The sequence below is a fragment of the Sebastes fasciatus genome, chromosome 12, assembly GCF_043250625.1.
Source record: "Sebastes fasciatus isolate fSebFas1 chromosome 12, fSebFas1.pri, whole genome shotgun sequence".
Lineage (NCBI taxonomy): Eukaryota > Metazoa > Chordata > Actinopteri > Perciformes > Sebastidae > Sebastes > Sebastes fasciatus.
This window is the reverse complement of record NC_133806.1, coordinates 11,704,674-11,732,110: the sequence shown is the minus strand read 5'-3', so window position 1 is coordinate 11,732,110 and position 27,437 is coordinate 11,704,674. Positions and strand designations below refer to the sequence as shown.

The 27,437-nt window shown below is 38.9% G+C and overlaps 2 protein-coding genes across 4 annotated transcripts; one reads left to right on the top strand and one right to left on the bottom strand.

Moving 5' to 3' along the window:
* Positions 1-224: 224 nt before the first annotated feature.
* On the bottom strand, positions 225-5,161 carry LOC141778244 (uncharacterized). Its single transcript, XM_074652433.1, has 5 exons — positions 4,989-5,161; positions 4,595-4,754; positions 3,591-3,664; positions 3,265-3,360; positions 225-2,259 (listed from the first exon to the last, which is right to left on the bottom strand). The coding sequence occupies exons 1-5, from the start codon at positions 5,085-5,087 to the stop codon at positions 2,008-2,010; spliced, it is 681 nt and encodes a 226-aa protein (XP_074508534.1). The 5' UTR covers positions 5,088-5,161; the 3' UTR covers positions 225-2,007.
* A 14,990-nt stretch (positions 5,162-20,151) lies between these two features.
* LOC141778705 (uncharacterized) lies at positions 20,152-27,211 on the top strand. 3 transcript variants are annotated; one of them, XM_074653112.1, is made up of 8 exons: positions 20,152-20,242; positions 22,850-22,960; positions 23,073-23,157; positions 23,678-23,862; positions 24,901-24,988; positions 25,083-25,230; positions 25,893-26,132; positions 27,073-27,211. In XM_074653112.1, the coding sequence occupies exons 2-8, from the start codon at positions 22,886-22,888 to the stop codon at positions 27,128-27,130; spliced, it is 879 nt and encodes a 292-aa protein (XP_074509213.1). In that variant the 5' UTR covers positions 20,152-20,242; positions 22,850-22,885; the 3' UTR covers positions 27,131-27,211. The 3 variants fall into 3 exon arrangements, with proteins under 3 accessions (XP_074509213.1, XP_074509214.1, XP_074509212.1); XM_074653113.1 differs by lacking the exon at positions 20,152-20,242 and adding an exon at positions 21,932-22,128 and having other exon boundaries at positions 22,854-22,960; XM_074653111.1 differs by lacking the exon at positions 20,152-20,242 and adding an exon at positions 21,944-22,128.
* The last annotated feature ends 226 nt before the right edge of the window (positions 27,212-27,437 follow it).

Here is a 27,437-nt window from a genome sequence, read left to right as displayed (position 1 = left end):
TTTTGTTTAAGTTTTTTTTTTTATTTAATTTTTGCTTTAATAACATATCCTCTGAATGTACTGCAGGAAAGGAGACCAGGTGTTATGGAATGAGGTGAAAGTGACTTTTGTTTAAGTTAAAACCAACATGACATATACTGTATTTATTCAGTTTAAAATGACAGGGGTCATACAGCATTCCTGGGTCAATTTTGTTGTTCAGTGGGCTAGCAAACTTTTTTTGTATATAATATATATATTTATACAGACTAAAAATCCAGTAATTAACATATTGGGATATTTTAGCCTATACTCAGAATTATATATATAAAAATGTGAGGAATCACTTGATTGATCACGTTGGTTTAAGAAAAGTGGACAACATCGAGGAAAAAAAATAAATTCACAGGACTAAACATTTTATGATAAAAATAATCTTATTGGAATTTTGTGGGCCTTTTTGCCACTAGAAATGTCATCACCTTTCACCTCTTTCTATGGCAAAAATGTGACTAAATCAAATGTAGATTTATCTGACATATAGTTTATTAGATTCACTTCATCTTTAGGCACAGTTATATTTTACACAGTACACAAAACTAGAATAAATTGTAACAATTCTGATTTCATTTAACATTTACATGACACCATTATACCTTAAAATATACTCTGTAAACCACACAGTATAGACATCCAACTCACGATTCACAAAAATATAAGACAAAGAGTAGCCAAAAGTACTGAATTGCACATTTCATTATGATTACACGTACAGAAATGCTTCAGCAAACCTTCACAACACCGTGTAACAGCTTTGTGTTTCATAAAGTGCATAATAGAGTCATAGCTGCGTCACTCTCACAATGGCTTGAAGAGATGATAATCTAGGGAGAGGTTTTGGTAATAAAACATTTATAACTGTGCTAACATAAAATGTTGTGTTTAAGCTCACTCAACCATTCAAAATTAAAAGATGTTTACAATTTGTTTAAAGTGAGACAAACAAAAACAGTTTTTGGCTTTCTTTAAAGGTACAGTGTGTAGGATTCGGCGACATCTAGTGGTGAGGTTGCAGATTGCAACCAACTGAATACCCCTCCTCTCACTCCTCCCTTTCCAAGACTGTGGTAACGTGAGTGCAAAACCGTTGTAACGCCGTTTGCCTCGCTCAAAGGTCATCCTTACCATAATAACAACATATAGTACAACTTTAGAAGCAACGGAAGTCAGATGGTGGTTTTGCACTCTGCGGCTAACATTTCCGCAGTTTCACAAGCGTGTCGGAGAACTACGGTAGCTTTCAGGTAACCTAAAAAGGCGAAAGTCTCTCTCTAGAGTCGGTGTTTGGTTTGTCTGTTCTGTGCTACTGTAGGAACATAGCAGAGCAACATGGCGGACTCTGTGAAGAGGAACCGCTCCCTGTGTAGATATGAAGGGCTCATTCTAAGTTAACGAAAACATAACGATTCTTAATTTCAGGTGATTATACACTAATGAAAACATAGTTATGAATATTATATTCCATTTCTGCTAATAGATGCCCCGAAATGTTACACACTGTTCCTTTAAGAAGACAGCATTTGAATTCAATTACAGTTATTGGCAAGGTCATGGCTCAAACAAATCACAAGGTGTTTAGCTATTTGAAATGATTTCTGGAAGGTTTGCACCTTAAATGTGAAGTGAAGACTGAGTTGCGTCTGGCATGTTTTTCTTGATTCCTGAAGTTGATATAGTTTTTCCATTCAGAAATACTGTTCAAAGCTATTTTCCGTTGGTCTTGAACCAGATATAAAAACGTGATTGGGAAATTTGAATAAAACAAGAAACAAAGTCAACATTGTAACTGAGGCTTCACATTATTCCATACATATATACATTACAATCACATATGAATATCAGTGAGATAAATGGGTGTAATAACCTCTGCACTGCTAAGCTTTATTTTCTGTAGGAACTGAGAGTTACACAAAGCTCTGATTACCTAATGGCCCACACAGCAGCTGAGCCAGCTCCTACTCAGTCTGCTCACAGCAGCAAAGTGATGGCGAGCAGGCAAAGTAAGGACGCCATCAATTCTGTGTGAAGATGAGGACCTCTTGTGGCAAAATTGGGGACATTCATTGTACCATTCAACCAAAGGCAGGAGGTCATAGTGGCGTTGCAGCACTCTAGATGACATGGAGGTTTAGTTGTGGCCTTGCACGCGGTTTCTTCAGAACAGTTAGTGGTGCAACCTGCTGTCCACTGCAAACCAGTATCTATGGTCTCTTTTTTCAGCTGCAAAGATAATAGTGAGTGAGAAGGAGCAGTGCAGGACCTACAGTACAAGTGGTTGAAAATCTAAATATGACATATTGTTTTCTGTCTATTGTTGAAAACACTGAGCATTTTTTAGTGACATATGTCCCCTCTGTATTTCCTGTTGCAATGTTTGTTAATGCAGTAGCTGACAGAAAGTAAGCTGTTGCCCTAGCAACAGATGGGCAACGAAAAGGTCTATAGAGACAAGCTGAGAAAAGTTCAAGTTGAAAGTGCCGATGGGAGGCTTTCACACAGTATATCATTTGTGTCTGTAGACGTCAAATATTTTTGAAAGAATTTATAAACTATGAATCATCAATATTTTCAGTGATTTACAGGCATACATAGACTTTCGATGAAAATCACTTTACATGTAAATAAATAGTATTGTAGCTCTGAGCAATACTGATTAAACTGTACAAAAAATTGTACAATAATTTAACTGTGCAACACTCTGTCATTAATACTGCAGGTATACTGTACATTTCAAGTATTTTTTATTTAATTGTTATTTATACTGTTCTTGCATTTATATTTAACCCACTTCTCAGCATTTTTTATTTTTATGTTTTATTTACATATTTATGTGTTTGATGCACATATTTCTCATTTTTTTATTATTTATATTTATCTACATATATTGTTTTATATATTATAGCATTATGTTCATTATTTACATGTTACATACTCTTTTATTTCAATTTTTCTTATATTTCTTTATGCTTTTATTTATATAAGAATAACTGTAACATCTCAATTTCCCCTGGGGATCGATAAAGTATTTCTGATTCTGGTTATAGTTTTTTCCTTTCATTTTTCTGCTGTATTTGTGTGTACTAATAGTGAAAGTTGTAAAAAAGTGTGGGGTAAGGACAATTTAAAAGGTGCTAAAAAAAGACACAAATTAATGCGTAGAAAGCCGGCAAAAATGAACCAAAATGCACCTGAACTTCAGAGGTTTAAACAGTGATCAGTTCTCACCTGACAGTGTGGCTCTGAGGAGGAGCATGTCTGGGCTACTGCAAAAGTTGTGTAGCAGTCTGTACCGGTACATGTACCTTGATGGCATTTGTTTCCCTGAAAACAAAAACAACACAGAAGAAAAGATGATACGAATCTCACACCGGGCCTGATGTATACTGTTTGTCACAAAGACAATTTGTGGCCAACTGTCTGAGACAAGGTGACCAAGAGGAGACAGAATGAACTGATTATATTGATACACACAACTCTCTGGCCTTCTGCTCGCACACATGCATCCATTCACACGCCAGCACACAGTCACATACACAGCCTTTTGATCTTACATTGTCTACTGTTGTCTGCGGACTGGTCATTGTAGTGGCTGGGGTGGGTGTTGTTGTCGTCGTGGTTGGGATTACTAAAATCATGAAAAAAGAAAAGAGTCAAATATTAAACAAATTGCAAACTAAAAGTGAACGCCTGTAAACATGCAGTCATGACTCATGAGATAAAATTAGGGCTGTCAGTTAACGCGATAATAACGCGTTAACGCAAATTCATTCTAACGCCACTAATTTCTTTAACACATTAAGGCAACTTGCGATTTTTATGTTGTAGCGGGCTCAGTTTTAAAGCTAGAGTGGCGGTACTGGTATGAAACTATAAAATCTAAGGAATCCATTTGTACCATGTCATACTAGCTGGTCTCGAAGGAGGATAAATAACGCTCCAAACTTACGCTAAATGTTAGCGTGGACAAACATGGCCAATTTTCAAAGGGGTCCTTTGACCTCTGACCTCAAGATATGTGAATGAAAATGGGATCTATGGGTACCCACGAGTCTCCCCTTTACAGACATGCCCACTTTATGATAATCACATGCAGTTTGGGGAAAGTCATAGTCAAGTCAGCACACTGACTGCTGTTGTTGCCTGTTGGGCTTGAGTTTGCCATGTTATGATTTGAGCATTTTTGTTATGTCAAATGCAGTACCTGTGAGGGTTTCTGGACAATATTTGTCATTGTTTTGTGTTGGTAATTGATTTCCAATAATAAATATATACACACATTTGCATAAAACAAGCAAATTTGTCCACTCCTATGTTGATAAGAGTATTAAATACTTGACAAATCTCCCTTTAAGGTACATTTTTAACAGATAGAAAATGTGCGACTAATTTGCGATTAATCGCGATTAACTATGGACAATCATGCGATTAAATATTTTAATCGATTGACAGCCCTAGATAAAATGTAATCATTTGTAAGGACAATGTGAGGATGGTTAAATAAATAAAACAATGACGACAGTCCTAAAATGGGGATGTTAACGATTAATCTGTTTACCTGTGGTTGTCGTCATCATCATGGATTCAAGAGTGCTATTGAGGCAGCCAGTGGAATTGCAGCATTTCACAGAGCAGTTGGTCTGAGAGTTGTTGACGCAACCATCAAAACAGGAGGCGACGCAGCCAACAGTGTAGTACATGTCTGTCTGTCTACACACCTGAGACGTTGCAGAATGACACATTAGAAAACGCATTTTACTCGCTTTTGTCTTTTTTTACTTTCTATAAATGTCATTGACTACTGTATATATCAAGATATAATACTTAATTACATTATAATGATTAACAGTGTAAAGTGTATGAAAAAGGATTATTAGCCTTTACTTTTAGTTACTAAGAGATACCACTCCATATTTCTATTGCTAAATTGCCTCAGTTGCTCAGTTTCCTACCTGACACCAGCAGACACCAGCAGCACATGCAGTTTCATTCTGCCTGGTGTACATTGCATAGCAGTCGGAGTAGTTACAGGTGAAAGAGGGGCAGTACATCTGTGTTTGAGAGGGATGAAAGGTGCACGATCAAGATGAGAGGCTAAAGGGAAACATGCTATACAACATAACACATCTCTTTAGTGAGGTTGACTTGCCATGCTCATTGGAGTAGGATACATAGTGGTTCCATTCATGACATCTGCGGAAAAAAGATGGATATCACAATCAAAGACAGGGAAAGACAGAGAAATAAAAATAGTGTTTTTTACGTGGAAAAAGAAAGCCCTGGAAGTTAACACCTAATTATTTGGTGATTAAAACATACCAGTGGAGTTTGATGTCCAACTGGTCCCATTTGTGGTCATGGTGGGGCTGGTCTGGGTCATGGCTGTAGAAGAGGTGGAGGTGTTTCCTGAATTATTAGCACTGATTGAATTGTAAGTGGTGAAATAAGTTGAAGATGCAGAATTGGCAGTGGTGGCTGTGCTGGTGCCAGACTGTGTGGGGATTTCTGACCGCCCGGAGGTGGTCATGGTTACGAGTGAATGGGCGGTAGTGGTGGATACTGAGCCATAAACATGCAGTCATAACTCATGAGATATAAAATGTAGATGAAAGGCGCATGATCAAGATGAGAGGCTAAAAGGGAAACACGCTATACAACATTAAGGGAAAGACAGAAAAATAAAAATGAACACATGGAAAAAGAAAGCCTGGGAAGTTAAGTTCCTGAATTATTAGCAGTGATTGAATTATAAGTGGTGATAGAAGTTGAAGGTGCAGGATTGGCTTTGGTTACTGTGCTGATCCCAGATTGTGTGGTGATTGCTGACCCACTAGAGGTGGTAGTGGTTGCGGGTGAATGGTAGTGGTGGTTGCTATACCTCCAGAGGTGGTTATGGAGGTGGTGGTGAGGTGGTAAGTGATATAAGGATGGAGCAGATCAGATATGTACTTAGATGCTTGACTGTGCAGGGCTCTATATGTGAAAATAGGGCTGTCAATTGATTAAAATATCTAATCGCGATTAATCACATTTTTTATCTGTTCAAAATGTACCTTAAAGGGAGATTTGTCAAGTATTTAATACTCTTATCAACATGCAAGTGGATGCTGTACCTCCAGTGGTCATAGTAGAGGGAGACATGGTGGTGGTGGTGGATGCTGTACCTCCAGTGGTCATAGTAGAGGGAGACATGGTGGTGGTGGTGGATGCTGTACCTCCAGTGGTCGTAGTAGAGGGAGACATGGTGGTGGTGGTGGATGCTGTACCTCCAGTGGTCGTAGTAGAGGGAGACATGGTGGTGGTGGTGGATGCTGTACCTCCAGTGGTCGTAGTAGAGGGAGACATGGCGGTGGTGGTGGATGCTGTACCTCCAGTGGTCGTAGTAGAGGGAGACATGGCGGTGGTGGTGGATGATGTACCTCCAGTGGTCGTAGTAGAGGGAGACATGGTGGTGGTGGTGGTGGATGCTGTACCTCCAGTGGTCGTAGTAGAGGGAGACATGGTGGTGGTGGTGGATGATGTACCTCCAGTGGTCGTAGTAGAGGGAGACATGGTGGTGGTGGTGGTGGATGCTGTACCTCCAGTGGTCATAGTAGAGGGAGACATGGTGGTGGTGGTGGATGCTGTACCTCCAGTGGTCATAGTAGAGGGAGACATGGTGGTGGTGGTGGATGATGTACCTCCAGTGGTCATAGTAGAGGGAGACATGGTGGTGGTGGTGGATGCTGTACCTCCAGTGGTCATAGTAGAGGGAGACATGGTGGTGGTGGTGGATGCTGTACCTCCAGTGGTCATAGTAGAGGGAGACATGGTGGTGGTGGTGGATGCTGTACCTCCAGTGGTCGTAGTAGAGGGAGACATGGTGGTGGTGGTGGATGCTGTACCTCCAGTAGTCATAGTAGAGGGAGACATGGTGGTGGTGGATGCTGTACCTCCAGTGGTCGCAGTAGAGGGAGACATGGTGGTGGTGGTGGATGCTGTACCTCCAGTGGTCATAGTAGAGGGAGACATGGTGGTGGTGGATGCTGTACCTCCAGTGGTCATAGTAGAGGGAGACATGGTGGTGGTGGATGCTGTACCTCCAGTGGTCGCAGTAGAGGGAGACATGGTGGTACTGGTTGTTGTGGAGGGCATTGAAGTCGTAGAAGCGGTTGACTGGCCTGACACTAATACTGATGGCAGAAGTAGTCCTAACAGGAGGAAGCACAGGATGCCTGTGCAAAAGGAAAATATGTATATAAGTGTATGGAAACCAGATGTGAAATTATTTGTAATTATTAAGCTTAGCTTTGCACTTTTTCATTAATATCAGGGAAATTGCATTTGTCTTGCATTGGTTACCCTAAAAATAAACACTGGAATAATTTCTTAAAATGGCTCAAAGATAAAAAAAAAAAAAAAAGAAGTATATTAGGATTAACAATACAAATCAATACAAAACAAAATACTAAAATGCCAATGTGTCGCTTTTGAGTAGCCTTCCAGTTCTCCATCATAAGTATTAGAAACTATTAGAAAGCCTTTTTGTTATCCATGGATGGATTGCCAACAAAATTTTGCACAGAAATTCATGGTCCCCTGAGGATAAAGCCTACTGGTTTTGGTTATTCCATGACTTTACCTCTACCGCTACGATGAGGTTGACATTTTTGGTTTTTAGTTGAATATCTCAACAATATCAATATCTCACCCGTTGAAGGCTAATATTAGAAACTTTGGCTCTAAGGATAGCAGTCTGTCAGTCTAGAAATTGTGTCAGACATTCAAGGTTTCCGGGTGATGTATTGAGTTGACTGTGCCTCAAGCACCAGAGCAGGGATTTCTGGCACAACTTCACTTACTTCAAAGTTGCTGGAGAAGAGAAAAAAATCTGAAGAGGTTCATTTCCAGCAACACCAGAACACTTGATTGTGACATTTTGGCTGGTGATCTTCATCAGGGTCTGACTCTAGAACCACAATGAGGCTGACATTTGTGATTTTGGCAAAATGTCTATTGGATGGATTGCCTGATTCATGTTCCCCTCAGGATGAACTTTGGTGATCCCTCTAGTGCCGTCACCAGGTCAAAATTTTAATCTGTCCAACCCTTTGGTGTATAATGACAAAAATTGTAATTGTAATGACATCACCATCAGCCTCAGCTATACTTTGACCTGGGTGTTATCTAGCAAATGTAACACGCTAAACTAAAGTAAGACGATGAACAAGGGTTAAAGGTACAGTGTGTAGGATTTGGTGGCAGCTAGTGGTGTGGTTGCAGATTGCAACCAACTCAGTAAACCTCCTGCTCACTCCTCCCTTTCCAAGGCTGTGGTAACATGAGCAGCTGAGTGCAAAACCATGGTAACGCCCTACACCTCGCTCAGAGGCCGTCCTTACCATAATAGCACTACAGTTTCATAAGCATGTCGGAGAACTACGGTGGCCTTCAGGTAACGTAAAAACATGAAAGTCTCTCTTTAAAGCCAGTTTTTGGTTTGTCCGTTCTGGGCTACAGTAGAAACATAGCGCAGCAACTTTGGCGGACTCTGTGAAGAGGACCCACTCCATGTAGATATGAAGGGATCATTAACGAAAACACAACGATTAGTTATGAATATTATATTCCATTTCTGCTAATAGATCCCCCAAAATGTTACAAACTGTTCCTTTAACATTATACCTGCTAAACATCAGCATGTTAACAAGTCATTGTGAGCATGTTAGCATGCTGATGTTAACATTAAACTCAAAGCAACACTTAGTCAATAAGAGTCTACAGCGTGGCCAGGGTGTACCACAGGAAAAAAATTGAATAATAATAATAAAGAAAAATTCAAGTATCAGAGGTAATGGGAAAAGTGAAAATGTAAGATAAAGTGCGTGTAAACCTATGTAAGCATGCATGCTTGTATGAGTGTGTGGCCACACTGGTGCACAGTACCTATGCCAACATCATCTATTCATGAGAGAGCTACAGTATGACATCTTTGCTTTTGGGACAGTGGAGTCCCAGAGTTTCAGTGGCTCTACCTGCATTTATTTCCTGACAAACACCCGCTTTATGACTCTGTTATTTCATCATCCAATACATTATGCAGCCTACGTGGCACACAATATACACTTTACAGTACAATACATTAATATGTGATGCTTTGGGTAGAAAACATCAACCAACAGGCATGTAATAGAGAGAAACTTCAGGTTTCACCCTCACAACAGCCACGTGGCCTGTCGAAGTGTCTTTGAGCAAGACTTGCACTGCAGTACATGCAAGTGTCGCTCCGCATAAGAGGACAGCTAAATCCCAACTGTTAAAATATTATTGTGCTTTGACACACCTAATTTTGTAATTCTAATTGTCCATATTGTAATTTCACTATTTTTAATTTTCTCTTCTCTGTACGTACGACATCTATTGCAAGTCTGTCCATCCTAGAAGAGGGATCCCTCCTCTGTTGCTCTTCCTGAGATTTCTTTCTTTTTTCTTTGTTAAATGTAATTTTTGGGGGAAATTTTCCATTATCCTTATTTATAATCTGAAGATAAAGGGTGTCAAATGCTATGATTTTGTGCTACATGAACAAAATTGACTTGATTTTGCAGACAAGGTTGGTGGAAAGAACAGATTTATGTACCTGAGAGTGAGCATGTATGTGACCACTAACAGTGATTTTAAACAAGCAAACATTCATACCTGTGTTTTTTCTATAAGTAGCGGAGGCCATTATGATGTTGGCAGAAAGGGAGAGAGCTCTTTGTCCAGCCTGTAATGAAGTCGTATCCTGGTAAAAGGACGAGTAAAACATACAGTTAACATGAATGAGACAGCTGACAGATGTTCTGCTTTACTCAGATGCAAAGACACATTCCTGCTTGCAGAATAAACCGAGCAATAACAAACTTAATTTGTGTGCTGACAAAAGACCTGTATGATGGATGGTAATGTGGGCACAATGCAAACTGTTTACCCACGCTAACTAATACGTCTCTCAATTACAGTTGTGCTCTTTCATAGTAACTGACCTGAGCAGTTCTTTTGATTTGTGTGTCATCTGTGGTCTCCTCTGTTTACAATCCTTTTTTTCCCCATGAACTGATGTCATTGTTTGGTTGAGTTACAATAATAAGAAATTGATAAATGTGTGATTTAAAGCTGCACTTCAACTTCTTTCATATTTTTACACACCGTTTCTCACAAACAAAACAAAAAGCTTTGGTCATAACATTTTAAGTTTAAGCATTTTCCATCAGTGGTCACCGCCTCATCAGGTCACTTCTGCTAAGATTAGTTCTGTGTAATGACATACACTTTATATTAGTGTCTCTGTTTGCAATGGTCTATCAGTGAACACAATTAAAATGTGTTTGTTCCTCCATCAGTCCCCTTGGGAGAACCGCTCAGCAGCACGGGTTGTTTTTTCCCCTCTCCCTCGGAGCCCAGCGCGGTGTCCTATGGGCTCTACACCCTGGAAACTGTGTGACAACAGCGGCCATTTTGGCTTCCAGGTGAAAATGCAGAGTTCAATTGGAAAAAGTGAAGATTAGATTTCTTAGAGGAAATTCAATTTGAAAAAGTGCATCAAAAGCTGTGTTCAGGCACTCAATTCTTATGCTGTAAATCACATCTTCCTGTTGATCTCCTTACATAAACTCACTATGTAGATTTCCATCATGTTGTACTAGTGAATCATGTTCAAGACTTAATTATAGGACTAGTTAAATGACAACAGTATCACCTGCTGAGTAAGAGACTGTTGATGGATGTAAGGGGAAAAACGGCGTCTATATGTTTCCATATAAACAGAAAACCTGACAATGTTTTCTGAATAATATTGTAATCAACCAAAATTGCATAATTTTAAGGATATGACTCAATTCATTGTTTTTGAGACTGAAAAATTTATTTGTTGTGACCAATATTTATAATCATTAGACAAAATTCACTCATATTTAATCAAAAATAATTGTTAGTGATTGACTTTTCATAACATGTTGATAATGCATAGATAAAATAACATTTGTAACAGAAACGTTAAAACATAACAGATACCACCACATTCCCCTGCTGTATCATTTACAACAGCACCACTGTCGTGATTCCCTGTGCACAAATCAAAGCTCTATTTAGCTGAATTTAAATCCTGCTCACAACATTTAAAATCATTAATGTTTCTATAAAAGCCCACTCACCTGCGGTGCACTTTGTAGGTTTATTTGTTTGTGTCAGCTGTGGTTGAAGTGAAGGAGCTCTCTCTCTCTCTGGCGTTCCCTTTCTCTGCTGCTCCCCGTCACCTCCCCCCTTTGCTTCCTGCCGAAAGCACTGAAGAGGCAACGTAACAAGTGGAAACTCTCACCTGCACAGCTATACTAGTGTGAGAGGAGGAGACTAGAGGCCTGTGGTTGCTGGGTGGGTCTAAACATGCCACAGAAGTGATGTTGTAATGATTCCAGGATAACATTTGGGTACTTTCATAATGGGCAGGTTAAATTACAGCATTATGCGTCAAAACTGGAAGCACTTATTTCACAATTATCCTATTATGAATGATTATGAGCTTTGTTGTGTACCTGGAATCTGATCAACCCAGGGGAGATCAAATTAAACGCTTAATTTAAACACAATTTCAGTGAAATTGTAATGAATTATTCAAAAAAATCTAACATTTAGTAAAATTATGCTACATTCTATTGTGCTACAAACATACAACAGGTTAATAAATACTTCTAATTGCAGTTTCTGCGATCAAAATGTCTTTTAATACCACTTTACAGTGTGCCAATTCAACATAAAAAGAATATATTACGTTACATCACATTGTGTGGTGGCTTCGGTGAAGGTTAACTCAAACTGTGCACCCAGCATTTAAAGATTTGCTAAAATAACTCAGTGGATTAAGCCTTTGTGAGTCTATAAGAGTACAGGTGAGATTTCAGAGCCCTGTGGGGTGATTGTATAGGGAACTCCTAGTTTCTGTTCAACACAATGTGAAATCAGACCCCCTCTCTCTGCCTGCCGTAAAACCCCCACACACTACAATTACCCCTTTGTGGCCTAAAGAACGTAGAATTCTTGGGCACGACACAAAAGGCACAATTCAGGTGAGTCCTTCCTGTTTTTCATCACAGCAGCATGACACACACGAAATGTTGACTGCTGTGTACGGCTTCTTATTCAAACTGTTGTTACTGAAGATACACAGGATTCAAGTCTGGCTTTGAATTGTATTTGTATTGTCATATTTCTCTAATTTATGGAGCTCTCTAAAGGCAACATAGGCCCTTTTCACAGCAGACATTTTTACATTTTGTCATTGCAGGATAAACACAGGCGTAACTAATAACAATAATTATGGTCCTGTTCCATTGAGGTGGGCCAGGGCCTGGGATTGTGCATGCTGACTCACTGGAATGGCTGTGATACTAACTACAACAGGACCATAGTTCATTTGATCAATTACACCTATGTTTACCCTGCTATGACATGTCAAAACGGTTGCTGTAAAGAGGGCCTATATTTATTAGGACATATTTATATAAAAATAGAAGACTACGTTTCCAAAAGACTGGGTCTGTATCATCTGGGCATCATCGCTGTTGCTAAAAAAGGTCTTCCACGTTCTCATCCCATCTCGTCACATAGATGCTTTGTCAGACCCCTCGGCGTAACTTTTCGGTCGCAGCAGACACGTGCTTAATGTTAGGAATTAAACAAAAACACTTCCTTAGGTTTAGGCAATAAAAAACACTTAGTTAGATTTAGGAAAAAACAACATGTTTGGTCTTAAAATGACTCCGTTTGTTAGGTGAAAATGTGATTTTGTGAACATGGGGCACAAACGAACAGCTGATTGTAACGTGAAAGTGACACTTAAAGCAAGGGGACACAAACAGCGGTCTCCTGGATGAAAGCCTTGTGTGTGTTGGACCCATCCACCTCCCCTCCTGTCTACCCTGTGTGTGTCTCTTTCGCTCTTTAAACTACATCACCACACTCCTGGCACACTTTCTCTGAGAATTTGTTGTTGCTGTGGATGGGTTCACATTGTAGTTAATGGAACGCCCGGTGCGTCTCATACCGCTGCTAAAGGGTGCCTCGTGCTGCAGCATCACACCGATGGCCGTGACGAAGCCTCGGTATTTGACGTCCTGGGAGTGAATGACGGTTTGCATAGCTATATGTTGAAAGAGTATCTTGGCTGTATTTGCTGCTCTTGTAGAGAACCCTTCATAGTCCGTTGGTCATGCCACTTTGGAGGGACCATGTCTCATAGTAATTTTTTTAAAGGTCTATGTCCCTAGTGTTGGAAAACGCATGATAGCATTACAGCAATGGTAGCTTTCTATGTGCTATCACTCCTTTTTTCATCCCTCCATCATTAAAATGTTTCCATCTTTTTTCGCCATTTTACACATAGATCCAGTATAAAAGAGTAAAACCAACACACAATATCATGAAGTCATATATCGTTGTAAAGCCTAGACTATAATCTATCCTTCAGTCACATTGTCATGACACTGAGGTCAAGAGAATTTCACCTTTGACCTCTAATGCTGCAATGGGGCAAATTCTGAATGCAACTCCAAATGCCCTTATAACTAACTCCATATTGATCGATTGTGCCCATGGATAGTTCCAGCATAAAGAGCACAAAAAGAGCTTTAAATTGATATATTATATGGCTAACAACATTTCTTATCAGAATAAACGTAACTTTGTGCAGTTTGTATCTGATAGAATGTTCAGAACCTTGCATTGGATTCTGTTATTGGGGCAGTTTGTAAATGGCTTTCTTAGCAGCAGAAACACAAAATAATACAAAAACTCAAAAAACTTAACTAAGAAATTAATTCTCTATCCATTATTTTATGACTTTATTATATTGACCTCATTGTCAATATAAACATGTTCCAACTGACTCAGTGGCAATGGGTTATATTCCAGGTGATATGTGAAAATGATGTTCACTCTTTTATATAGGCATGAAACTTGGTACACTTGAAAAGTTTGGAGCCCTAAACATTTTGAGAAATGGAGCCATCGCAACAAAAATGACCATAACCAAATTAAGTATTTTGCATCATATCTCCTGTGCCAAACATGATAGCAAAGAAAATGTGATGTCTATCCCTTTGTTTGGATGGCCAATGTTTACAATGATACCATTCACAATATCATAAACTGTTCAGGTGAATAGTTAATGGTGAATTCAGTGATGTTGTATGAAGCAAATCACACTATCTGAGAATCTAGGCTAGACTTTATAATATCCTGTCTGTTGCATATAAAGTCTTAATCCTTTTGTTTATTAATTCTGACAATACAGTGACTGTGAAGAGTTTAACAATACTCTTACTTTTACCGTAACATGTTTGGCACAGGAGATATGATGCAAAATACATAATTTGGTTATGGTAATTTTTCTACCAAACAACTGATCATGCTGGAACTAACAGTGTCCTGGAAAGAGCGTATGGATGAGGCCAATGAGAGGAAGCGAGACCAAGTACCAGGAGCTAGTGTAAGAATGTAGAAGGCAAGGCTGGCGAACTCGCTGTGAGCCTGTGGAGGTGGGCTGCAAAGCGTTTGGGCACTAGGCAATGGGCATCACCGGGGAGGCCATAGAGGAAGGCCATCAGATCCATTACTGAAGCTGCAGAGAAAGCCACCAGACTGGCTTTGGATCAAGAGGCTAGTCTATTATAGTCTAGTTAAGTAGTAGTAGTTAAGTCTAGCCTAGGTTCTCAGATAGTGTGATTTGCTTCATAAAACATCACTGAATTCACCATTAACTATTCACCTGAACAGTTTATGATATTGTGAATGGTATCATTGTATACATTGGCCATCCAAACAAAGGGACAGACATCACCTTTTCTGTGTTATCATGTTTGGCACAGGAGCTATGATGCAAAATACATAATTGGTTATTTGGTTATGGTAATTTTTGTTGCGATGACTCCATGTCTCAAAATGTTTAGGGCTCCAAACTGTTCAAGTGTACCAAGTTTCATGCCTATATAAAAAAGTGAACATCATTTTCACATATCAAAAGACTGGCAACTTCTGTCAGAAGTATAAAGTGGTGTTTTTAGGTGGGGGAAACTGGTGGGGCAGCAACTACTTTGGACAGGTGCAAATCCAGGAAATTACACACAATTATGACTTTACGATATAATGCACTATTTCACATTTCCAACACAGTTTCACATGGCTGATTATCAGACTGAGCACATACCTGTTCTCCTCAACTTGCTGCTAAATTCCCCGTTGTATGCGCTGATAATTTGAGTAAAGTGCCTTCTCTCAGAAGCTAGTAGTTAGCGTGTAGATAGAGCAGATTATTAATCCCAATCGGGAAAATGGACAAAATGATCAGGATTAACTGTTGCCTAGGCTCTATCAACTGTCATATTTTTTACATCTGAAACTTTGATTGAGGTGTTCGATTGAAACTTTGAATGTCTGGCGTCATATTTTATGACGTTATCACAATAAAAAATGAGGAAAATATGATTTTCTGTTGTGGTAATATAAAATTAATTTATGGTGCTGTTATGCTAGACCACCCCGTTAATACAGGTGTATGTACGGGAGTATAGCCTAAAAAGGGGCTCCAAACTGTTCAAGTGTACCAAGTTTCATGCCTATATAAAAAAGTGAACATCATTTTCACATATCACCTGGAATATAACCCATTGCCACTGAGTCAGGGCCTCATCAGTTGGAACATGTTTATATTGACCATGAGGTAAGAGTGGGAAAACATAAAATAATGGATAGAGAATTAATTTCTTAGTTAAGTTTTTTGAGTTTTTGTATTATTTTGTGTTTCTGCTGCTAAGAAAGTCATTTACAAACGGCCCCAATAACAGAATCCAATGCAAAGTTCTGAACATTCTATCAGATACAAACTGCACAAAGTTACGTTTATTCTGATAAGAAATGTTGTTAGTCATATAATATATCAATTTAAAGCTCTTTTTGTGCTCTTTATGCTGGAACTATCCATGGGCACAATCGATCAATATGGAGTTAGTTATAAGGGCATTTGGAGTTGCATTCAAAATTTGCCCCATTGCAGCATTAGAGGTCAAAGGTAAAATTCTCTTGACCTCAGTGTCATGACAATTTGACTGAAGGATAGATTATAGTCTAAGCTTTACACCAATATATGACTTCATGATATTGTGTGTTGGTTTCCCTCTTTTATACTGGATCTATGTGTAAAATGGCGAAAAAAGATGGAAAAGTTTTAATGATGGAGGGATGAAAAGAGGAGTGGTAGCACATAGAAAGCTACCATTGCTGCAATGCTATCATGCGTTTTCCAACACTAGGGACATAGACCTTTAAAAAAATCACTATGAGACATGGTCCCTCCAAAGTGGCACGACAGCTAAATTTTGGGGGTCTGGCTCATGGACTATCATCATTTCCATAAATTTCTATTTCCAATCCACACTCTTCATCGAAATACATTATTTTACTGTCCTTAGGAATTTGTCTCAGGTTCTCCTGGGTATACATTGTTTTCTGTATTATTCACCATTTGTTTCACTGAGAGAGTGTTTTTCTGTCTCTCTGAAAGCATACAACAGATATACGCAGCACACCTGAACGGAAGCGGACCATGTAAGGGCTGAATTCATACGCCTATTCACACACACACACACACACACACACACACACACACACACACACACACACACACACACACACACACACACAACAATTAACCATGTAGATATTGCCTGTAGGCTCACATTTCCCTTGAATGACCAGCTTTACTTTGAAACCAAAGACTCAACAGGATAATCAGCGAGGAAGAAATGCTGCCTCTTTTCACACCAGATTTCCTAACAGTGACACACATGACGCGGTAGTTTAGGCTGAACACGTCTCTTAAATAATCCTGTTATATGCTATTTAATATGTGTCAAATACAGAGGGTCCAGAGGTTTAAATGTGTTTTTGTTTGTTGTTATGAAAATCTGGGTTGCAGTTTCACCTCTCACATTTGACTATAGACCTTCTGTCTAATGTCATATACAAAGTCTTTAATCCAATGCCATTGTTTCAGTTCCTCTGAGCAAATTTTTTCAGGAAATGGATGACGTCCAAAACCAAATCATGAGGAATATATGACGATGAAGATTTGCATTGCCTGGAAACTTTGTCTTGGCAATATTGAACAAAGGGCACAGTGTCCACACAAAACAAAAATAAACAACATTAGGGAACAGTGACCCTTTATTGTGCAGACTGTACAGTAGTATGACAGTGCAGCCCGTTCTCATTCTCAGGACGTCAAATGCCGACGTTGCCGGGGCCTGGCGGTGTTCGAAGGTGCCCTTTAGTGCAAGTATGAGACACACCGGGCTTTCCATTAACTACGATGTTAACATATCCACGTCAATATTAAACGCTAAGAGAAAGTGCTATGATGATGTAGTTTAAAGAGCGAAAGAGACACACAGGGCGGGCAGGAGGGGAGGTGGATGGGTCCAACAAACACAAGACTTTCATCGCGTCCTGTGCGTTAAGTTTCACTTTCGCATTACAATCAGCTGTTCGTTCGTGTCCCGTGTTCACAACGTTCAGTGTCATTTTCACTTTACAAATGGAGTAGTTTTAAGCCCGATCATGTAGTTGCCGAGGGGTTTGACAAAGTGTCACAATATGTAGCCCGTTCTTATTCCCAGGGCGTCAATAATGACGCTTTGTCACGGCCGTCGGCGTTAGATAGAACACACAAGGAACCCTTTAGCGTCGGAATGAGACGCTTTCCATTAACTACAATTTAAACCCCTCTGCATCAATACAAACGCTCAGGGAAAGTGCTCCAGGAGTGTGGTGATGTAGTCTTAAGAGCGAAAAGACACATACAGGACTTTCATCAAGGAGACCGCTGCCAGCATCCTGTGTGTTAAGTTTCACTTTCACTTTACAACCGTTGTTCGTTCATGTCCCGTGTTCACAACCTTCATTGTCATTTTCACTGTACAAATATAGTAGTTTTAAGCCCAACCATGTAGTTATTTCCTAAACCTAACTATAGTGGTTTTATTGCCTGAACCTAAACAGGTGTTTTTGTTTACTTCAAAACATTAAGCACGTGTTTACTGCAACACCAAGGAGTCTGACAATGTGTCGGTATATGAAGAGTTGGGATGAGAATGCGTTGCGGAGACCGCTGTTCGGGTCCCGTGCTTCAAGTTTCACTTTCACATTACAATCAGCTCTTCGTTCATGTCCCGTGTTCACATCGTTCAGTGTCATTTTCTAACTAAAGTGGTTTTGTTGCCTGACCCTAAACAAGTGTTTTTGTTCAATTCACAACATTAACCACGTGTTTACTGCGACTGAAAAGTGACACCGAAGGGTCGGACAAAGCGTCAGAATATGAAGAGTTAGGATGAGAACGCGTTGGACGGTGACACATTTTTTCTGGGTTCGTGTTCCAACACTTTGGAAAAGAAATGAGACTGTTAGTTCAATGTTAAACTTCCAGCTTTCAGCTCTAATTTGAGAGTGTTAAAATCCACGTCAGATGAACACAGAAAAAACTGCAGCCTTTTTTTATACACACAGAAGCAAAATTAGGAAATTTAAATAGAATTTAATAAATATTTAATATGTAAATCCTTTGTAGTCAATAACTAATTGAAGTCTATAATCCACAGACATCAGCAGACACCGATGACGGGCTCGCACTGCTTTACACTGTTTAACCATAAAAAACATCCTTGGTTCAAGGCTGGATTACCGATCAGGCAAAATGGGCCCCGGACCCTTGAGTTTAGGGTAATTTAATTTATTGACCATTTGTTTCATTAGTACTGTGTGCACCACTAAATCAAAATATAAGAGTTCCCATGTTGTAAAAGGGCCTAAAGGTTCAATCTAGTTTTAAGTCTTTATCGTTTCAGTATATCTTGTGCTTGGTGCTTAATCAAGGTCAACACAAACTAATTACAAATGACTGATTAATACCATAGACTGTATACACACTCAATGAACAGAATGTGGGAGAAAGGAGGGGGTCAGTGGAGGCCTCCTAATCACCATCCCTTAAAAGTTGATTACTGTGACTGTTCAACTCAGCTTACTGGAGACTGTTTTTTATGATGTTCAGGAATGTGAATGTGTATAAGATGATCAGTAGAATGAGCTGAGGGCATGGGGATCATTTGTCAACTTGAAAGTTTAGGATTGGATGAATGTATTTTTGCTTTTGGCTAGGGAGCCAACAGTATTTCGGCTCTCTGATATACTGATACTACACTGTAAAAGAAAAAAGTGTAAAATAACGGAAATTTTCCGGCAGCAGGGGCACCGGAAAATGTCTGTTAAAACACGGAAAAATACTGTCCGTTAATTAACATAAATAAACTGTAAAAACCCCCAGTAATTATCTTTATATAATTAGACTTTATTACTGTAATTTTACAAGAAATATTTTACTTTTAACATATATTTATTCTTAGAATAGTCATACACCATAAATCTAAGACCATTTACATATAAATCACAAATTAAATATGTAATTTTACGTTGCAAAAGCCCACATTTACATTAACTCAGAAGTTTTGCAAAAAAATCTGTATTTTTACAAGAAATAATTTTAGAATTCCACGAAATCCTTTTCTTCTAACCTAAATTAATTGTTAAAATAGAGTCATAAACCTCTAAAAAACAGAATAATCATCTTTAAAAATGATCAAGAAAAGCTTAAATACAGATAATTACGATTGTGATTACAAAAAATACTGTAAATCTAAGACCATTTACATATAAATCACAAATGAAACATGTAATTTTGACATTTTGTTTCTGTCATTTTGAAATACAGACAAAAATTTTAAAATTTCTTGAAAAAAACTGTAAAAAAACTGTTTTTTTTTACGGTGTATATACTGTATCGTACTGTGTAAAACAATCCATGAGATGCTCTGCCTGACTTCCTATATTGTAATTAAAATCTTTATATTTTAACCCTTACAATGTTTTGTGCATTATTTCATGGTCCCCGAGTGTCTTTATTTACAGTTTACACAACATTATTCACCAAATTAATTATAATGAGTTTAAAATCCACCAACCACTGTCTGGTTTCTGCTGGAACGGTGATGACAGGCATCGTTTCGAGGCTTTCCTCGGCTACCCAGAGCTCTCCCAAGCCAAGAGGCAATCTTCAGTTCCTCCGGGAACACAGCAGCAGGTTTACAGTTCCCACAATACTTCCCTGGTTGCTTTGTCTGTATGTTTAGCATCATTGTCCAGCTGCACTGTCCTAAAACTGTGGCTAGAAAAGGGCTTTGATTTCTGTGATGTTCAACCATTGTAACTCTCCTGGATCCACCACTGGTTCAGTCTTTACTAACTAATGTTGTTTGTTCAAACATTGTTCAAACTTACTGACCTTCATTTTAAAATCTAGTGGAGATACCAAAGATACCAAACATGTCTGGATTTTAGGTGCACACTGTTAGGCTCCAAATGGTTTGTTACTCTTTCCCTTGAAAGGTAACGTTTCATTCTGTACAGATCTTCCTCAGGCACATGTGAGAGAGAAACAAGCGTTTCTTGTAGAGGCAGTAATCAACTTAAATCATCGTCACCTGCTGGTCAGCAAACAGCAGGGAAACAAAATACCACCAGGTGGCGATCACAGAACTCCTAAACACATTTTAGGAACATTTATATAAAGTGAAATCTATAGTATTTGATATTATACTTAATATGTATTTATTTATTGTCCTAGCTTTTACAATGACATAAACCAGTGGTTCCCAAACTGGGGGACGGGACCCCTAAGGGGGCCCAGAGTTGTAAAAGGGGGGGCGCGGCTAGGCTAAATATAAATGATGCATGTTCTGCACTGGCCTGGGGGGTGGGAGGGATGGAGAATATTTTTTATCTACAAAAGGGGGCCCCTGCAGAAAAGGTTTGGGAACAACTGACATAAACAGATCAGTTAAACAACACTATACTATACATATTTACTATTCTCTTGGATTTTTAATGACTGTTTTTAATTGTATTTAAATGTCATTTTATGATGTGTTTCTTTTGCACTTTGTCTCAATGCTTTTTTGTGTTTTCTTTTGTCTGGATGCTTTTGACATTTTATGTAAAGCTCTTTGAATTGCCTTGTTGCTGAAATGTGCTATATAAATAAACTTGCCTTAGAATTAATCTAAGTTAAATTAAAAAAAAAAAAAAAAAAAAATTTTAAGAGCATGATTTTTGAGCGATCTTGCTATTTTTATAATAATAATAATAATAATAATAATAATAATAATAATAATAATAATAATAATGGCTTCCTTTAAGTAACTATTGAACATTGACCCGAAAGTGTTTGCTTGCTCAATTGTAATTTGTTTACTTACAGTATTTCTTTACTTATCATTTTCTTTTTATTGTATTTTATTTGCCTATTACACGACAGCAAGTGTCACTGTCTATATGTTAACCATGTCCACATACGTCCATGAGGGGTTATTGAGGAAAAAATGGTCTAAAGTCTACACACCCTTGGGTTTTAATATTTTACTCAGTTTAAAAAAGCAGTAATGAAGAGCTGGAACAAGCACATAGAATACATGTGATGTTATCCCACTATGTAAATGTAAAAAAAGTATGTTTTAAATTAAATGTGAAATCAAGAAAAGATAAAAAGAGAGCTAATTGTTGGCCTAACATTTGTTTATTATCTCTTCAGCTCTTACAACTGAATCAAAAGACAGACAGAACAGATGGATGCTGACACTGAATCCTCCTTCAGTTGCACTGCATGTGGAGGCTTATTCACATTGTTTATAGATAAGGCTCAGTAGCCCAAATTAAGCAGCCTGGATGCAACTGGACTGTGTAACTGCATGACTAAGAGGATTAGACAAGATTTACCTACCCAGCAGTCGTCAGCAGCGCTGTTCACACAGGCTGGGTGCATAGCAATAAGGTCAGCGAACTTCGTGCGCTACATTAGCATTCAACATGGACTAGGACAGAGAACCATTGAGCAGAAATGGGAGCTACTGCTTCCTCATGACCTCACATGGGATTGTTTCCTCCCATCCTACAGTTGAGCTTCTGGCAAAGGTCAGTCTCCAGCTCTGTCTGTTCATTTTACAATAGTAAGCTTCCATCCATGTTTTTATGTTATCAGACACCTGACTGTCTCCTGCTTCATGTTCCAGAAGGTCTGAACTGGGAAAACCTGCTTTTAATTTTAGTGTACCTGAAAAAACAGTATCTCCTTAAAATCTATTCACCTATATCTTTTGGACATTTTTAGAAATTTGATCTTTAATCTCCCAACTTGTACTTGTAATTGTTTTACATAACCATGTTTTATTTTACATTTTAATCTGTCAAATTATAAACTGTAATTGCAAAATTACTGCTTTTGTACGTCTTAAATATCCAAATGCATCTATCAAATAATTTTTCCTAATTGAAAAGTTTTATTAGCTTTTACTATTTTCATAATGATATTGCATCTTCTCTGTTTGTATATCTCATTGCTGTTGTTCTTTCTTTGTTTTTGTAATTGACTCAATGTCATTGTAAATGAGCGTCGCTCCTCAATGATCTCTCTAGTATAAATAAAGGTTAAATGAACGTGTGTATGTTTAGGTCATAGCGTGGCAGCATCAGATTACAGGTGACATACTTTCTTTAGCAACCTGATCCTTTGGACTCATTAGACCACAGTTCAATATGGCCATCAATATACTGTATGGTAGAGATCCAACATCATTTCAGCTGAATTACTTCACCCCTTTATGAGCTGTAATAGATAAATCACATCTTTCCCCAGTCAGAATACCACAATGTGAGGTGAACATGCTTCAACATGACGACATACATCCTGTGGACTGCGTTTACATGGACATTCAAGGGGATACTGTGCACCTGCAGGTTCCTTTGGGTGAGTGTATGCTCTGTGAAATGTGTCACATACTGACATTTGGATACGTTTTGATAAGGGTGTGCTTGCTTATGTTATGCTAATGCTTAAATAATGCTTATTTGCATTTCAGATATGCCCATACAATGCAATCAAATTCCTTCCAAGGGAGCGGTACATCACAGAGGACACAGGCCGACAGCTGAAACAAGTTGTGGGTAAGGATCTCATAAAATCAAGGATAAAAACTGCCCCATAAAATCTTTACTTTCAATTGAAAATACTTAACTTATCTGGCTTAAATCTCTTCAGAGATTCTGGTGTGTTCTATCTTTCAGTATTCCTCAAAATGAATTGTTAGAGGCTATCTGTGACGTCTATCAGGGTTCAATGTAAACAACAACAAGCTGTATGGTCTTATCTAGTTTATGAAGCCAAAAGGTCTATCTGTGTTCTACTATAAATCTACTTTACATCTCCTCAGCACATGTGTAAGGGTCCTGTCTAGAAGGTAACCCACAAATTGCAAAATCTGATCTGAGATCTGGAAAAACTTGCAAAAGAATTTGAGACTTGCTGCCCGACGACCTATCTTAACCTTAACTATCTAAGATCAATATCTAACTTTAACTCTTTGAGGTCAATGCTTAACCTTAACAATTTGCTGGTTCCCTTCTAGACACAACTATGTGTAAGTAGAGATATGATGTGATGACCTCATTTGACTTCATTTGTCAGGTTCTGAAAGTAAAGGCATTGCAGCCATACCAGGCAGCCCTGACCGTACAGCTGCCCTTCATAAGAGACTAACCAAAACTGAGAAAGAGATCCTGACACTCAAGACCAGGGTCACCTGTGAGAGAGCATCATGGGAAGGGAGGTTTGCAGAGCTGCAAAGAAAACAGGAAGAGATACGTAATCAGGTGTGCTTGTAAATGTATGTGTGGTTGAAGTCTTGTCTATGTGTAGTGGAAAAAGTATTCAATCAATTACTTAAAGAGCAGTGCGTAGGATTTGGTGGGATCAAGTGGTGTGGTTGCAGATAGCAACCAACTGAGTACCCCTCCGCTCACTCCTCCCTTTCCAAAACCGTGGTAACGCCGTTCGCCCCGCTCAGAGGCCATCCTTACTATAATAACATTACTTTAGGAGCAACGGAGGTCAGACAGCGGCTGGTGGTACCACGGTTTTGCACTCTGCGGCTCACGTTATCGCAGTTTCACATGTGTGTCGGAGAACTACGGTGGCAAAAGGCTCTTGTTAGAGCCAGCGTTTGGTTTGTCCGTTCTGGGCTACATGGTGGACTCCGTGAAGAAGACCCGCTCCCTATGTATATACAGTATGAATGGCTCATTCTAAGCTAACGAAAACACAACGATTTTTAGTTTCTGGTGATTATACACTAATGTAAACATAGTTATGAATATTATATTTCATTTCTACAAATAGATCCCCCGAAATGCTACACACTGTTCCTTTAAGTAAAAGCAGCAATACCACAGTATGAAAATACTCCAACTCCAAAATCTTTAAAAAAAGTACAGAAGTAGTATTGGCAACAAAATGTACTTTAAGTATAAAAGTAAAATACTTGTAATGCAGAGTGGCCACTGTCAATGTTATAGTATTATATTATTGGATCATTATTATTGATGTATTACTATGTAAGCGAAACTTTATGTTGGTAATTTTGGTTGTCTAATCCATAACAATGGATCATTAAATGTTTATGTAAAATCTTAAATTGAAAAGTAACTATAGCTCTAAAATAAATGTGGTGAAGTGAAAAGTACATTTCCCTCTGAAATATAGTGACGTACAGGTATAAAGTAGCATAAAATGGAAATACTCAAGTACAATTTTGAGGTACTTGTACTTTACTTAAGTACAAAACTTGAGTAAATGTACTTAGTTACTTTCTACCACTGGACTTCAGTAATGATAGCTTCCCTTTTCCTTAGCTGGCTGGAGTGTTAGTGAAAGAGGGCGGTTGTGACGAGCAGGGAGAGTCAGCGGTGGACAATGGAGAAGCATTTGAGGAGCGTTCAAGTAAATGACAGTGATGCTCATTCAGAATTATTGTTTTTTTCATGCATTCTTTTGAATTCAATAGTGATGTCAACTGCTGTTCTCTAATGAACAGGCGGTCTCTCAAGAGGGATGTACCAACACAGAGGGTCGGAGGCGTCATCAAGAGGGGACATTTATGCACACAGTTTATCAGGCAGTCAGTTATCCTCATCATCGGCACTGAGCTTGAGACCTTCCTCCTCCTTATCTTCAGCCACCAGGTACAAAGAAATAGTTCCACCTGAGTTAGATGAGAAGTTTAACCATTCTCATATCTGTACAGCTCAGCACAAAGACTGGAAACGGGGAAACAGCTACCTCTAAAGCTCACTCAACACCTTGTAGGTAATTTGTGTAAAAACAACATTTGACGGTTTACGAGGGGTTATGTGAAAGACTATTTCTTTGGTTGGGAGGGAGCATTGTCTTCCTGGAGAGTTCACAGGTTACCTGACAACTGCTCCCAGGCAAGAAATAGTCCAGCACATGACCCCCTGTAAAATGATGTTTACTCTTCGTCTTTTGTGAGGATTAGACAAAGGAGATATGCAAATTAGTGAGCTTTACAGCTGCTGGGAGGAGGATTTTGCTACCTTTGGACAGAGTCAGGCTTGCTGTACAGGCATCAAAGTGGTATCAATCTTCTGATGAAACTGAGTGTATTTCCCAAAATGCCAAACTACACTACATGGTTTACAGATTTAATAAGCATTACTAATATTTTATTTTATTTCGCGTCATAAGTTAGATATTTCAATAAAGAAAAAACACCCATCAATATGATGTAATATCACTGATGTTCTTAAAGCTGTAAATTAAAGTGCTATAGAATTGATCCTCTCTATCTTTGTTTTATTACTGATTGAACCCTCTCCTCCTCCAGTGTGAGGTCATGGAGGACGTCCAAAGGGCCCTACCGGGTTTTTGTACCCCATTCCCCCATGGACCTGGAGCTTGGTCACCGGGTCAGGATCATGCTGCCATCTGGACGGATCAGCACAGGAACCATTCGTTTCCTGGGCCACCTGCAGGGGGAGGCAGATCTCCACCTTGGGGTGGAGCTGCAGACACCTGATCACGGTTTGCATGATGGCAGCCACAGGGGATACAGCTACTTTGAATGGTAACGGATCTCATTTTGTTTATTGTGTGAACACAAGCAACATGTAGTTTCTAAATGCGCCTCAGGGTGTGTAACCTGACATTCATTGCTAGACTGGGATTTATTGTGTCCTGTATTCACCACTGCTTCACTCAGATATCAAACTGCAGATTTACAAAGTACATTTAAAATTAACTTGTAATGTTCTGACAGGAACATCTGTTATTAAATTATGATTCCCACAACATGGGTTAAATACGTAAAATCACATTGAAGTGTCTCTCTGAATGAAGTCATCACACTGTGGCCCTCAGGTATTTAACAGCCAAACAATGCCTCCAGACACGCTTCAGCAAATAAACCCTCAAACTACTGCATTCAAGGTGAGGCATGAACTTGGAATGTGAGGTGGAAACTCATTTGCCTGCAGCAACGACAAATGTTGGAAATAGGGCTCAAATGTAGTCTTTTCTTCATAAACCCGGTAGTGAAATACACAAACAAGCACATGAACTATTCTACACATGGGTAAACCAAATGAATATCTTTAAAAAAAACTTCTATACGGTTTTCTTTCTTTTCGTTCTCATGAGTTTAGCTCATTAACTCAAGGAAGATTTAATTTTAAAGGTGCTAAATTTGAAATTCAGAGCTATTGCCTCCACACAGCTCTCAACATGGTGACAGCTGAGCCGGTTGCTTGCAGCTAACAGTGGTAACAACGGCAGAGCGGGGGACACGAGCTAGCTCGTGGAGCACGTTCACATGCACTAAAAGGCAGGTGCGGCCGGCCCCGGCAATGTCAATAACGCACAGTGAAGCACTGCTATATCTTGACATAGCAAATCGATGTTTGCTGCTAATTAATGCTCTGGATATCATATACAGTAGAGAACCTTTAACTTATCGTCAAACATGGTCATAATTAATATTTTGTTATTTCTGTTTCTTTCCTTTGCAGCAAGCCTGGCTACGGTGCCTTTGTATCATTCCACAAACTACTGATGGCCTGGGAATAACACAAGCACAGACTGCTGATGTAGAGCTGCCCATCTGGATGCATGGAAAGAAGGCAGAACAGTTACATCCATTGATTTGATAACTTATTATAATGAGATCATTTTTTGTATCAAAGTATATACCTATCCTAGTATATATTATTCACAATAAAAATACCATCTCATCAAATACAGTAGTTCCGTTGTGTGAGCTTGGGCGGACAGAAACGGAGTTGCAGAAAGTATTTGCCTGTTCTTTTGTTGGGTTAGTTGGTAGAATAGTTTGCTCACTAAACAAACAATACAGTGTCTATAAGTCTCACTGAGA